Here is a 15,528-nt window from a genome sequence, read left to right on the forward strand (position 1 = left end):
AGAAGGGCTCGGGACACGCAGGCGTGGGTGGCCAGCCCTCCCAGGGCTTGTTAAGAAAACAGCATGAGCCTCCAACTTCTGCAGCTCAGCAAGCACGGACATGTGCCACTCCTGTCTCCAGGGAGCTGGTGGCAGTGACATCACCACGAGAAAAAGCATCCCTCAGCCTCGGGACCGGACAGAATGAGGTGTGCTGGGGAGGCCACCAGCGGGGACCTGGCCTCTCCCGACCGCCCCTCCGTCCCACGGGCATCCCCTGACCACCCCTGAGCCGACGATGGCCGAGAAGGGAGACTGCTTTGCCAGTGTCTACGGGTATGACCTCGGCGGGCGCTTTGTGGACTTCCGACCCCTGGGCTTCGGCGTCAACGGGCTGGTGCTGTCGGCCACGGACAGCAGGACCTGCCGGAAGGTGGCCGTGAAGAAGGTCACCCTGAGCGACGCCCGCAGCATGAAGCACGCCCTCCGGGAGATCAAGATCATCCGGCGCCTGGACCACGACAACATCGTGAAGGTGTACGAGGTGCTGGGGCCCAAGGGCGCCAACCTGCAGGGCGAGCTGTTCAAGTTCAGCGTGGCCTACATCGTGCAGGAGTACATGGAGACCGACCTGGCCCGCCTGCTGGAGCAGGGCACGCTGGCCGAGGAGCACGCCAAGCTGTTCATGTACCAGCTGCTCCGCGGGCTCAAGTACATCCACTCGGCCAACGTGCTGCACAGGGACCTGAAGCCCGCCAACATCTTCATCAGCACCGAGGACCTCGTGCTCAAGATCGGGGACTTCGGCTTGGCGAGGATCGTCGATCAGCATTATTCCCACAAGGTAGGCCTGGCCGGAGTGGCGGATCGGGGTGGTCCAGGGAGCCTCAGGGTGCGTGCAGTGTTCCAGAGGGTAGTCCTGGCTCCATGGGAATCAGCGGCCTGGGGTCTGTGTCGGGGGGAGGCTGGAGGGTGCTAGAAAGATCACTGGCCTGAAAGGTTGTTGAGGGGGTGGTTTGGGTTCTTGATTTTGGCTCTGCCATGTGGCTGTGACCAGTAACTCCAGGCTGTGCAAGTGGGGTTGGACTGGATTTTCTCTACGATTTCTTCCAGTTGCAAACTCTGTGACTTTAAAATTGTGCAGTTGGTGAATTTGCCTCTAGCATCCCCTAATGAGGCTTCCGCCACACCAGCCTTACGTGCTGGTTCATTTTGCCTCCTCCTCCTCCTCCTTCTCCTTCTTCTTCCTCTCCTCCTCCACCCCCTCCCCCCAACAAAGCTGACCCACTCTGCGTCCCACTCTCTCTGTCTGTGGACAAGTCCATCTGATCAACTCATCCTCAGTGTCCATTATCCAGCAAATGGCTCAGCTCTCCCAGGTCCCACAATGCCCTGGTCCCTGAGTGTGATGAAGCTATGGGTGTCTGGATGGTACTGTTGAGACCCCCTGTGGTGGGGGGCTAAATGCAGAGATCAGAGCTGACCCCGCCATCTGGTGGAGATACTGACACTCCCCTAGACCTCTTCTTACCTAATGCACGGCTCCCTTTAGGAGCTGGAAATCCTCTGAAATTCTATTCGCCTCACCCCCTGGTTCCTGCCATTTAGGGGAGCCTCTGCGCAGCTCAGCCTGAGCTCACGTCACTAGGTACCCCTCACCAGAGCTGGGGGGTGAGTGTCATTTCCAGCCTCCAGCCAAAACCTTCGTGCCACAAATTTTTATTAGAATGAAAACATCCCCTAGGAAGTAGGTGCCCCATAAACCGTTATCAGCCAAGGGGCTAGGGTGGGTCATGAAAGGGGAGGGGAGCTCTGACCTTGAACGTGCTTTGCTCGGCACCCGATTTGCCTGCAGCCAGAAGCTCACAGATGCACAGAGAGGCACTGACCTGCCTGGTGCAGCTGCAGCGGGAGGGTGCCTGGGGGAGGGGGAGGCAGGGTTCCCTGTGCCACCCTCACAGGCTGGAACTTGGGCTCCAGCCCAGATTTCAGAGCCCAAATCGGCTCAGATGGCTCTAGCTCCTTGGTGCCGCCTTAGCCAGGAGATTGCCCTGTGCTCCCCTCCTACAGCCAGGCCATCTGTCCGAACTGACAGCCGACTCTGAAGGCAGGAATGTCCACGGTAAACAAACAAACAAACAAAAAAGTCTTCCTGTCACCCTAATGCCTGGCGCTGTTTCTACCTTCTCCATCCTCTAAGGAGCAATGACTCCAAGCAATTGAACCAAAGATTTTCACCCAAACTAGTTTTTATTTGGTAATAAGAGAGTCCGTGACACTCTTATTTCTGTTATACAAAATCACCTTCTGAATTGGAATAAACCAGTACACTGGGAATAATAATAGGACCTTCCTTGATTACAGAGTCTGAGTAAGTGAAGTATTACAGGGAAAGTGCTCTGAACAGTCCCTCAGGCCAGTCAGGGGAGGTGATTTGGGGCAAAGATTGGCTGTAGTAACAATTCCTAGGAGGGGCACGCTATGTGAGGAGGCAGACACCTGGGCTCATTTCTGATGGTGTTAAGTTGGGATGTGGATGCTCCCCGTCTGGGAGCCTCAGTTTCCCCTTCTTGACAGGGTTGATAATACACGCCCTGTCGGTCCCACTGGCTTGTGGTTATGAATAAAAGAGGAGTATAAACGTAAAGCCCCTTGGAGAGTAGTGAGGACCCCATCCATTCATTTCTTGAGTGTTTTCTGAGTGCACACGGGGTCCAGCCCCAGCGCTGGGAGCTGGGAGGGTCACTGACCATGACCATGAGTGGCTGTTACCGCATATTCAGGGCAGGGAGCCACTTCTCTGAATGGGACTTTCATTTTCCTGATGCAGGGGAATGTAAATGCTCTGCCTTACTCTTCGTGGGCTCTCTCTCTTCAATCAAATCAGCTACTGGAGTTTTTAAAAAAATCACTGGAGCCACTTGCAAGCCCAGTAGGTGTTCACGTCAGTCCTGTGTTTGGCAGGGGCCACCTACCCTCACCCACCTCCTCCCTCACTACCTTCTGCTTTTAGCTTCCTCCCTTCTCTTCCCTGGGTGATGATGGAGGCTTGACATTTGGTGCTTTTATTTACCCGAAGTGCATTTAGTAAGTCCGTTCTCATCGAATCCTCAGAATGCTGGGAGGCACTTAGGAAAAAGGGTCCATTTTAAAACAGAGACCTGGCTTTCTCAAGCTTCCTTGGCCAACAGTGGTCGAAGGGGTTCTGGAACTTGGGCCTTCTTGTGTCTTGATGGGTGGTCTTTCCGTGAGCCATCTCCTTCATGAAGGCTTTCTGGATCCCCAGTTGGAATTGATCTTTCCTTCCTTTGAATTTCCATACCGCTTTCTCCCCATCCCAGACCCCGGATCTTCTAGCACCGACGACCATTCTCTGCTTTGTCTTACGGGTATTTGTGTCTGTGTCTTCTGTGCTCTTCTAGGCTGAGAGCCCCTTGGTTCCTTGTGGGCCGTCTCATGTTCATCTTGGTTTCCTCCAGGGAGTCTAATCACTGCCTGAGACATGGCCAGCTGACTTGGTTGGCTGCCTTGAACAGATGGAAGACTAGTCATTTACCAGCACATTACTGATAGGAAGCTAGTTGAGTTCATTGATTTCATGTGGTTAGAAGGTTTGACTCTCAGGAAGAAAGCACATACAAGGGAGAGGCATTAAAATATATGCCTTCAAATCTTAAATAGATGAAAAATTAGTGTGCAATTTAAGCATGTATAATGAAAGCTAATACTAGTATATCTATATAATTAAAAGCCTAAGCAACCGGTTGACCAAATGACGGGTCAACCAGTCACTATGACGCTCACTGACCACCAGGGGGCAAACACTCCATGCAGGAGCTGCCCCCTGGTGGTCAGTGTGCTCCCATAGTGGGAGTGCCACTCAGCTGACTGTCGGGCATCAGACGCAGGGCTCATGGCTGGCTGCTGCAGCCTGGAGACCGAAGTGGAGTGGTAGCGAGCCTACCGAGCGGTGGCAGGCACAGCAGGGCTGGGATGAGCAGGAGAGGCAGGCAGGAGTGGCAGGTGGCTTTGGACTGCTGGTTTCAGCCTGATCCCTGCAGTCTACACTGAGGGACCCCACTGGTGCACGAATCCATACACCAGGCCTCTAGTATATATATATAACAATCATATATATTATCAGAGGTGGGAAAAAGAAAGAGAGCACACAATTCTTCCAGCCAATGGATTGGTTGGGGTGAGATGTGTGCATCTACTCTCCCTGGTGTGCATGGAGGATGATGTTTACATGTGAACTGCTCTAAATGTACCCCCTCCTCAATTTTATGGATCCTGCACTCCCCTTGAAGAGATCATGCTCACCTGGGCTACAGCTAGTGCCTTGGTGTGAGTTATAAAAAAGGTGCCCCCTTTTGCAGGCTGGTTCAGCTCAGTGCCTCTGATAGGCTTCATGATCCAACTGGGGGCTGGACTTGGTCCCTTGGCCAAGCACGACCCACCTAGCACTAAGCAGCAGCTGGAACCTCACTGTCTTCATCATGACTTTCTCATGGTGGACAGTAAGTCTCATGAACCTCCACATCCCCTCCTCCAGCATGGAGACTGGCACGGGTAGGTGCCCATTGTGTTTGTCTGGTGAAGGAGGTGCCAGAGGAAATTGTCTTCTCTTTAATGAGCAGCTGGGAGCACTGGGGCTCCAGTCACAGTCAGAGTGCATTCTGAGCACGTGTCCCCTACCACCCCACCCCTGGCGGTCTTGTTCCTTGTGATGCCCAGAGGGAACTAGAGGCCCCAGGAGCCCACACTGCAGGGATATGGCAGTGGGGTACTCTGATGGCTGTCTCTCAACAGAGGCAGCTTGGGGAGCGTGGTCTCTCTGTATCATTATTAATCACCTCACTAATTGCATGACCTCGGGCAAGGCCTTTTCCTTGTGCAGCGTAGTAAGAGATCTGTAAGAAGACCTCACAATCATCTCATTCACTCCCTTCATTTCACAGATGATAAAACCAAGGCCTGGACAGGAAAGGAGACCTGCTCGAGGTCGCACAATGAGTGGCTGAGCCAGAAGCACAACGCCCGTGCTTCAGCTCTATGCCCACGGATTTTTCTGAGCCTCTCTTCTCAATTGTCCTCTCTGCCAAATGGGGCATCGCTCCCATTCTGATTATTTCATAGGATTCTTGTTAGAGTCCAGTTGAAAGTGTGGAAGTCAAAGTGCTTTCAGATGCAGGCTAGATCACTAACAGAACTATCTGCCCAATAAGTGCCATGTTACAGGATGGGGAACAGGCATACACCCAGATGTCAGTCTCCCCACACACACTGAAATATGGAACCAACTCCCCACCTGAGGACCAGAGTCCTGAGGCTTCCCAGCCTGTGGTCCTGATTGGAACCCCTGCCGCCCACCTCCTTGGCAGGTGTCCTCATTAGTTCCTTACCTAATGCACTAGGGTGGGTCATGAACGAGTGTTTATGTTGAGAAGAGGCAGGTGAAGGATCAGAGCATGTTTTCCTTTGAATTTATTCTATTAGGAAGCAGATGGTCTCAAAAGAGGGAAAAAAAAAATGTTGTTGAAGACTTCACTGAGCCCTGTGTAAATTCTAAGACATGTCAGGAGGCCCCGGGAGACTGTGCAGAGGGCTGAGTAGCATGTCGACAGCCTGACTCGCTGTGTGAACACTCCACTCCTGGAGGGGCCACCGTTGGCCAGGGGAGGGAGCCACCTGTCATCCTCACTGGGGTGGCCAGGAGCCTGCCAGCCTTTTCCGGGGCAGAAGACAGAAAATACCCAGGGAAGAAAGCAAGATTGGAGGCCCATCAGAAGTTGGGCAACCAAAGGCTCTTGTGTTTTGGTGGATCATTTGAGGAAGCCTGGCCTGCCTTTGGGTCCTGAGCCCTCTCTACTCCAGAGCCCTCTGTTTTCTTACATCCTTCACCATCAGAATGCTCTCCCACGTTGCCTCTGTGTCTCATGGAGACTCCCTAGAAACCAACCAGGGCAGGGGTTCTCCAAGTGGGTGCTGGACCAGCGGCATCAGCTTCACCTGGGAACTCGTTCGAGATGCCAGTTCTTAGGTTTCATCTCAGACCGACTGAATCGGGAACTCGGGGTGGGGCCCAGCAAGATGTGTTCTAACACGCCTCCGGGTGATTCTGATGCTTAACTGTTCAGAACTATTGATCTGAAGACATGGAGCAGCTTGTGTGTGGACAGAAAGCTGGTTGTGTCTGCTGATGCTTAAAGCTGTGATTCTCAAACGTCAGGGCAAAGAAGAAGGCTAAGAACGCCTCTCCGATAACACAGGTGTGTTTGAAGCAGGTGCCTTAACTAAAAGGGGCCGTTAATGGTGGGGATATCAGGCACTATAACAAGCAGCTGGGAAGATTGTTTTAGGCAGGATGAGTTTCAGGACCTCAAGCACATTGCACACTGCCTGGCTGGTCAACCTTCACTCGAGTTTGGCAGAAAGCTGCACACATCAGGGACCTAAACCAAAGGGAATGTTGGTTCTGTGAGGGTTTGATCTTAACAATAGTTAGGTGATAGAAACAATGATTTTAGAAAACGTATACTATTAATTCTGGTGTAAACTGCTTTGCTAGATATTCTGTGAAAACAGAGGCACTGGTTTTCACAGTTCAGTGAGACTGAGTGTTTGGTTGGCAGCTCAGCAAGATGATACTGTAGTTTGTTAAGGCCTGTGGTTCAATTCAAGGTCCCAAAGGAGGCAACGAGGTACGTGATGTTGAACACATACAGCCAGCTTCCGCAGGCTTGGCGTGGGGTTTTTGTCGACAGCATTTATGCTGTTTTCATGATGTTGCTCAACCTCACCTCCTTCCTCCCGCTCCTGGTCACTCCGCCTTCCTTGGATGCCCTGGGATCTGTCTACGCCATGATAACCTCCCCTGTCCACCTGGGGAGACACACAGAAACCTTCCCTAAAGCACAGATTCCTTTGAAACGGAACCTGGGGGAGGACTGTTTTTTTCTTTGGCTGAAATAGCGTCTTTGCTAGTGACCAAGGGGGTGTCCATGGGACGTTCTATGTGCTTATATTTTGGAAGGTCTCCGCATTGCAGGTGGAAAATCTTAAGGTGTAAGGAGTGAGTAAGAGTTTCCCAGGATCCCAGAATAGGGCTGGAATCCACTGGGAGAGGCCCAGCCATACTCAGGGCCCGTGAGAAAACAGACTTGGGGAAGGACAACTTGCTGAGGGCTCACTCAGCTAGAAGTTCTTAGGCCACTAAGCATGTTATTCCAAATCAGTGGAGCTGAAAAGATTTATTTAAAAGGCTATGAACTATCCCTTTTTGAAAGAGAAAATTTGACCTAGGGGGTTGGAACTGAAGCTGGTAAGGGAACTCCCTTTTAGATAATATCTACGGTCTTGGTGGGAAGAGAGTTCCAGCCTCCAGTCTTTGCTCCACAGTCTCTCCGCCTGGGCATCCCCAGGTTGGAAATGCCCCAGGAGCATGACGCTGTCTTACTCGAGATCTAGACAGATATTCCTGTGTTTATGCTGATGAAGGATGATTAGAAAATGGAATCGAATCCTTTACAATTTTCTCCTGAAATACGGTTTCTTTATTCAGCCTTTGCTGTGGTTGCCTGTTGAGAAGACAGTAGTATAGGAGTACAAGTATAGTATGCTTTTCCTGACTTGGCTGACTACCTTCCACATCAGCAGCACACTTCTCTGAGCTGGGAGAGACCAGCTCTTAGCTCCAGCTTCATTTGCTGCCACCCTTCTCACCTTGTGCTGTAAAGTCCCTGACTTGTCACCGTTCCCTAGAAAACATCATACGCGGTAACAGGCTCCGGTCCCACACACTGTTCTCGCTGCTCCCACCTAAAGTCCTACTTATCCCTGCAGATCCTGCTCAAAAGATCCACCTCTGCACAGCTTCACCCAGCTGTCCAGGGGAGAGGTAATGGCATCTTCCTCTGGTTGCCCAAAGCAGTTATCTTTACTCTATAGTGATTATCTGTTCACATGCCTCTTCCCCAATAGACAGCGGAGCCCTTAGGAAAGAGTATAGGTCTCATTCATCTCTGTATTCCCAGCACCCAGCACAGCATCTGGCCCATAATGCATGCTCATTAAATGCTTATTGACTGAAAAGCCAAGCCTCTGCCTTTACACTGAGTAGAGTGCGGTCCTTAAGAACTTCTCAGGATAAAGCTCTCAAATATCTGAAGCCATCTATCATGCCCCTTCCAATCTCTGAAGCCCAGAACCCCTTCGTCTTCACACAACGATGTCCAGGCACTGTTCTAAGTGCTCGACAGTGACTCACCTACCGAATCCTCATAACAGCCTGATGTAATGAGTGCTGTGTTGTCCCATTTTACAGATGAAGACACTGAGGCACAGAGAGTAACTGGCCCGAGGTCATCCAGCTAGTAAATGGCAGAGCTGGGTTTCAAAGCCCAGCAGTCCCTTTCGGGCCCATGCTTTCAGCCACTACGCTACACTGCCTGTTGGCTCTTCAGATGACAGTGTTTCCAGAGCTCACAATATCCTGACTGCCTCTTATTCAGCTCCTCCTACATGTCAGGCCCTTTCTTAAAAGGTGTCTCCCAGAACGGATGCTCTGTGGGTTAGCCAGCAGGGTTGGTTGGGAGGGTGGCGCCTCTACTGTTAGTGACTTGCTGTTCATGCTGCAGGTGGTGTTTTGGCAACCATGTCACACTATCTTGTATAATAAAAGGCTAATATGCAAGTTGACCAAACAGCAGAACGACTGGTCGCTATGATGCGCACTGACCACCAGGGGGAAGATGCTCAATGGAGGAGCTTCCCCTGGTAGTCGGTACGCTCCCACAGGGGGTGTGCCGCTCAGCCAGAAGTCCTGAGCCAGGCTCATGGCTGGTGAGCACAGATCATGCAGGAGGCAGCCGATCAATGATTCTCATTATTGATATTTCTATCTCTCTCTCCCTCTCTGAAATCAATAAAAATATTGACACACAGCCCTAACTGGTTTGGCTCAGTGGATAGAGCGTCAGCCTGCGGACTCAAGGGTCCCAGGTTCGATTCTGGTCAAGGGCATGTACCTTGGTTGCAGGCACATCCCCAGGAGGGGGGTGTGCAGGAAGCAGCTGATCGATGTTTCTCTCTCATCGATGTTTCTAACTCTCTCTCCCTCTCCCTTCCTCTCTGTAAAAAATCAATAAAAATATATATTTTTTAAAAAGGACACACACAAAATAGATTAGAAGGAAAATCTCCAAAATGTTAACAATGGTTGGACAATGCATGGCTTCCCCTCTGCCCCTTTTATTTTTCCATAATTCCCCAAAATGTGCAACACGACATGCACAGTTTGATCACAGTGAGCTTTTCAGGTGGAAGGGAGGGAGAGTTGCTGTAAGAGAAAGTTTACCAAGAACATGTTTATTACCAAAAAAAAATGTAGTAAGTCTGAGTTCTTCGGCTCCTGAGAGAGAAGGGTCAAGCACACCAGCACCTGGGCCAGGAGATGTGGGTGCTGACCCTCACTGCACCCCACTCTGCGGTGGCCACTGTGTCACATTAAGTCTTACCTCCCACCCAGCGTGCAGTCCCGCCTCGGCTGCTGCCTTGGGACAGGCCACGCTGAGGCCACCTCTTCACAGGTGAGGTGCACAGGTGCTGACTGGTGTCATGTGACCCAGGAAGTTACTTCACCGCCTTGGGCTGGCTCCTCCTCTCATAACAACAGGCCCTACTTCACAGGGCTGTGTGGGGAGTGGGTGCCATGTGTGTGAAGTGCTTAGCACTGTGTCGGGCCTCTGGGAAGCGCTAGGTAAATATTAGCTCTTTCTTTACCGTGATTCTTAATCACTACTGGGGGAGTGCCTCTGTTCTCAGGCCCTGGAATCCCACCTCTAACAGGAAATTGTATCGAGGCAGTTGACCATGCTGTAGTGTCTCTTCTAAGCTACAAACTGAGCCCGGCTGGCATGGCTCAGTGGTGAGCGTCAACCTATGGACCAGGTGGTCATAGTTCGATTCCCAATCAGGGCACATGCCCAGGTTGTAGACTTGGTCCCCAGTGTGAGGAGTGCAGGAGGCAGCCGATCAATGATTTTCTCTCATTGTTGATGTTTCTATCTCCCTCTCCCTCTCCCTCTCCCTCCTCCTCTCCCTCCCCTCTCCCTCTCCCTCTCCCTCTCCCTCTTTCTCTCTGTCTTTCCCTCTCCCTCTCCCTCTTTCTCTCCCTTCCTCTCTTGGAAAAGATAAATCTTACCTTATAATAGACAAATATGCAAACTGACCGCACCTTCGCTACGCCCAAGCCACGCCCACCAACCAAGCCACGCCCATCAACCACGCCCACCAGGAAACCGTTGCAGGGAAGCTGGGGTGCGGCGGAGCCCAAGGCCGGGAAAGCCTTGGGCGCCAGCGGGGTGCCTGTTCCGATCGCAGGGACGCTGGGGTGCGGCGGAGCCCAAGGCCCGGAAAGCCACCCGAGGCTTTCCCGGCCTTGGGCGCCAGCGGGGTGCCTGCTCCGATCACAGGAGCGAGCCGACCTGGGGGGTCGGCTCGCTCCTGCGATTGGGTCGCAGGGATGCTGGGTGCAGCCGAGCCCAAGGCCACCGCCCAGGGCCAAGCCGGAACCCTGAAAGAAGGTAGAAGGCGGTGGCCACAGCCAAGGCCTGGGTCCCCGGTGCCCGCAGAAAACTGGTGCAGGCAGCCAGGTGAATGAAGGTCTATTGCACGAATCTTCGTGCAAACGGGCTACTAGTAAATAAATAAACAAACAAACAAGATACAAACTGAAAGCATGAAGAAGAGTGGGAACAAATGAGAAAACCTTTAGTTGAATGAACTTGTCAAAATGAATTCATCAGGAAGCACTGGGCTTGAGGGAGTGTGTTGAACCCAAAGGAAACCAGAATAGGGAGCCCCCTAAATGCTGACACTTTTGCCCCTTGGCCCAAGACTAGTTCTGGTACTGAGGTCACACGCTGGGGGTAATGTTCAAAGTATTTAACGATTGGTGAGTTTTGGGACCAACCACACAGAATAGACACCAGCGGTGACCCATCAGAATGGATCTCTGCTGTGAGCACCCATCGCTCCTCTTGCTCCCCCTTCACCCTGGAGAGCAGGGCCGGGTCTCCCCAGAGGCGCCCCTTTAGAGGTCCACCAGCGTCTCGCATGCCCAGGCGCGGGCGCAGCACCCGGAGGCCTGGCCTGGCACAGCCGTGGGGCAGAGGCAGGTCCTTGTCCCACAGCTGCCCGACGCGCTTATCCTGGCTTCCGTCTCCTCCTTTGCACGACAGCATGTCGCCCTCAGCTGCCCATCACACACCTGGCAGGACCCCTTGTTGTCTGAGGCAGCAGGAAAAGAGGAGCCTTCCTCATTCCCCCCACCGCCGCCTGCCGGCCCCTCCCGAGTCCCAGGTGAGCTGGACGGCAGGTGTCTGGGGCGCGGGGACTCGGGGGGTGGCCGTGAAGCTGTCATTGCAGTACCTTACGCAGAGCTGCTGCCACCTGCAGAAAGCACGTGTCCACCGGCAGCGAGCCAGTGAAAGCGCTGTGATCTGCACGACTCATTTTTCCCGGGGGCGAGATTTTTAATCCCTTTTTTAATCCCTACGCCTTTTGTTTGGGGATTGGAGTCAGGGTTCCCTGTGCAGGAGGTTACGCCCAGCATGGCCTGCCTGGCCCAGCGGCACAGGCCTGAGGCATCACCGTGGCCGGGGAGGTGGTCAGCAGCTCCCAAGCTGAGCTGCGAGGAGCCCGGGGCAGGAGGACTTGAGTTCCGCAGTCTGGTTCTCTGAAGGCCTTTGTCTTAGTTCTGCTCTGTGGTCCCCAGCGGCCCTCAGCCCTGACCCCGAGCAATTGGCAAACGCTGTGTGGGTCAGAAGCTGATGGGAGAGTGAACAGCCTGCGGCTGGGGGATCCACACCATCACATCTACCCTGACATTTCCCCTTCGGCTCTGGATAATGCGCCGGGAGTTCTTCCCACGGGAGTTCTTCCCACGCGTGCTGACGCTGGATCCTCACACCACCCTCGGAAGGAGGCAGGGCGGGCGGGCTCATTATTGTCCTCACCGGGTAGCTGAGGACGAGGGGGCCCCTGGGGTTCAAGAGCTCGGCTCAGGCCCTGCTGCTAAGGAGAGGGGCAGAGCGGGACCGGAGCTGCCTCCTGGGACCAGGAGCAGCTGATGCAACCAGGCTCAGCTCCAGGCCTGGAGGACTCCCTGGAACCTTCGGTGAGGAGGAGCGGAAAGTGTCATGAGGAACGCTGGAGAACGGAGTGTTCTGTGACCTTCCCTGGCCGCCCTGGGTCCCGGGCGCTTCCGTCTCTGTGGGCCCCATCTCCCACCCTCCTGCAGCGCTCCCACCTCCCAGGTCCCTCCTGCTGTCCTCTCTGTCGCTCCCACGCTGCTCTCCCCCTCCGTTCTGCCCCCTGGAGACTCGCTGAGCCCAGGGCCTGCTTCTTAGGGACACGGGTTCCTGCTGAGGGACCCAGAGCTCCCTGCGCCATGCACAGCCCATTGGGAAAAGGCTACCAGTGAGGGAATTCCTTTCCGTAGCATACTGGCTTATATTTGCCTCAAAACTCTTTAAAACGAAAACAAGTTGATTGAGATGTAATCAACATACCATACACTTTACCTATTCAAAGTGCACAGCCCAGAGCTTCTAGTGCATTCGCGGAGCTGTGCATCTCTCACCAGAAACCACTTTAGAGGTCTTCATCACCTGAGCAAAGCCCGCCCCCTGAGTCAGCAGGTCCCCAAGCCTCCGTCCCCTCCAATCCTAGGCAACCACTGATCGACGTCATGTGTCTGTCTATTTGCCTGTTCTGGAAATTCCATATACTGGTAATCGGGCTCATGCAATGTGTGGTCTTTTGTGACTGACTTCTTTTATTTGGTGTGTTTTCAAGGCTCACCCACCTGGTGGCCGGAACCAGTACTTTTATTTCTTCTCATTGCCAGCCAACATCCCATTCATGGGCACAGCACATTCTGTTTCCGGCTCCGTAGCTGACGGACCTCCCGGTTGCTCCTCCTTTTGGCTCTCGTGCACCATGCTGATGTGAACACTCGTGCACAGGTTTTTGTGTGGACGTGGGTTTCCGTTTCTCTGGGGCTGAATTCCAAGGAAAGGGCATCGCGGGCTTCCGCCAGCAGCGGAGGCAGGCTTTTCCAAGCAACCTTCCTGCTGCTCCGGAAATCACACCCCCCGTCGCCTGGGTCTGGGGCCTTCTCACCTGGAGCCTCAGCGCAGGGCCTCCCCGGCCCGGTGGGCTCCCCTCTGCTCTCGGAGGAAACCTCCCATCGTCCTCCAGGGACTCAGTGGTGCCGTGAGTCTGGTGCAGGCCAGCGCACCTTCTGTAGGAGGGAATCTGGGCTCGGGACTCAGCCTTGCATTCACTAGTAGGCGCCCAAGAGAAAGAACTTTGGAGAGAGTAGCAGTCAGGGTACAGGCCCTGCTTCTGTTCCTGAAAAATCACGTGACCTCGCAAGTTCCTTATCCTCCCAAAGCTGTTCTCTTACCTGCAATAAGGCACTAGCGGTGTCTACCTTAGAGGGCTGTGCTAAGGACCAGAGGAGAACGCAGCGTGCCTGGCGCCGTGCTTAGCAGGTGGGAGCTCTCGGCAGGTGAGAGCTGTCAAGAACCGGGCACGTGGGAGGCGAGAATGAAGGCCCAGAGCCCCCTGGAAGGTGGGGCTGCAGGACGTGGGGAAGGACCCCTGTTTCTATCAGCTCAGCTGCTGCCCAGCGTCTCCTGGGCTGTCCACAGTGGGGCAGCACTGAGTAGGGTTGGCTGGCGACTTCTGGGGGAGTACAGGTTTTGGGGGACAGCGGGCCCTCTGTGATGGAGCCTCAACCCTCTGGGCCACAGGCGAGAGGGGAGTTAAGATCCTGCCCTGCTCAACAGACAGCGGGTGGGTAGCCCCGGCATGGGGCATGGCGTGTCTGCGTTTTACCTGAGCCAGTGTACCCCCACTTGACACCCGGTTCTAATAAACTTCATCCTCTGGTTGTCCAATCCACAAGGGGACGACGAGACAGGCCCCCTTAGGGCAGAAAGAAGTGACAACCTGCCAAGTAAGAGACAGAAAAGATGGGGCAGACGGCGCAATTCGTGGGGTCACAGCCATCGGGCTCCTGAGAGGCGTCTGCCCCCCTTTGATTTCTGAGCGCGTGCGTGCGAGGACTCGGAGTCAGATGTCCTGAATCTCGGCCCTGCGGAAGGATGTAAGTCACGGTCAGTGCATGTGAAGGAGCCGGCTGTGTGTACCATGTGATCGACAAGAGGGCCGCGGGGGAGGGGCACTTTCAAGGGTGCATGTACTTCCCACGCGTTTGCTTTCCACGTATTTGACCGCTTATCATTTGATCCCGCGAGAGTGCTGCGATACAGGTAGGGCTTGCATTATGTCTCCATTTTATAGATGAGGAAACGAAGGCTTCGTAGACTCGCAGAGGCTTATGTAACTAGTGAGTGGCTGTACTCCAGGACTCGAGGTCCCGTGTTCTTTCCAACACAGACGTTTTCAAATTGTGTTCCCTGGAGCTCCCCTCCCCTCCATCCTGCCCCCCTCCCTTTCCGCCCCTCCCCGCCCCCCGCCCCTGTGTACCCAGGGTGCTCAGGCCACCCAGGGCCACTGATGCCTTTTACACTCTCTATCCCTTGGACCAAGCATGTTCCTCCTCCTCATTGGTGTTCTGTGTCCTCGGAGTCCTAATGAGGCACCTGGCTAACTCCTAAATGATATGCAACTAAAACAGCATGTCACGTGGTGTCCTCTCTATCCAACAGAGCCCGTGGTAAACTCGTTAAAGCAGGCTCGTGTCTGTGTTGTGCCCCCAAGTGTGAACACTTCATCCTCACCGAATGAGTGACAGGTGCCCTTCTGCGTCTGAACAGTGGCCTCCTGCACACCCAGCTCATTACCCCACACAACTTATTCTGAAGGTGGGAGTAGTCGGCCCCACAACAGACTCCCAGGAGGAGTTATTTGCACAGAGATGGTTTTGCTGACACCGCATGGGTGGCCACTGATTCCCCCAGGGAGATCTGGCCCCTCTCTCCTCATCGGCGACCTCCGGCTCTGCTCCCTCCTGCCCTCCGCACCCACAACACCCTCCCTGAGAGGAGGAAGATCCAGGTGTGAGCCGTCAGCAGACACTTACTGAAGGTGGAAACTCACTGAGCATTGTGAGAGGGGCGTTAGACTCCTTCTCCTGGTCACTCTAGGAAAGCCGGCAGAATGTAACGTGTTTGACAAATGGCGGTTTTCACTGCCCCAGCCTGTGGGGGATGATCAAACCGGAAAGACAGAGCAGGGACCAAAATCTTGGCAAACCAGCCAAGCTGGCGTGTGCCCAGTGGGGGCGAGTGGTACAAGCGGGGTCCTGTGTCGGAACCTTCCCTTTCCTCCCTTCCTGGCCCAGTTCTCCTCTAAGTTGGAGGTCGTTTGGAAAGAGGACATCTCGAGGAGAGGAGGCATGAGTGAGCCTTGCGGGACGTTGGGATCTAGATAGGAAGGGGGGCGCGGCATTCAGGCGAGGCAAAGGTGGGGGACATGTCCTGCACAGCCCAGTGTGGCCCAGGACAGAAGAGC

General features: G+C 54.0%; 1 protein-coding gene across 2 annotated transcripts in view; it reads left to right on the plus strand.

Moving 5' to 3' along the window:
- The first annotated feature begins 277 nt into the window (after positions 1-277).
- The window catches only part of MAPK4 (mitogen-activated protein kinase 4), a 40,767-nt gene continuing 25,516 nt past the window's right edge, over positions 278-15,528 (plus strand). For both annotated transcript variants that reach the window (XM_054724051.1, XM_054724052.1), the window contains exon 1: positions 278-823. In XM_054724051.1, coding sequence (XP_054580026.1) covers positions 278-823 — 546 coding nt within the window. The remainder of the gene's footprint in view (positions 824-15,528) is intronic.

Source organism: Eptesicus fuscus, chromosome 12 (genome assembly GCF_027574615.1).
Source record: "Eptesicus fuscus isolate TK198812 chromosome 12, DD_ASM_mEF_20220401, whole genome shotgun sequence".
Classification (NCBI taxonomy): domain Eukaryota; kingdom Metazoa; phylum Chordata; class Mammalia; order Chiroptera; family Vespertilionidae; genus Eptesicus; species Eptesicus fuscus.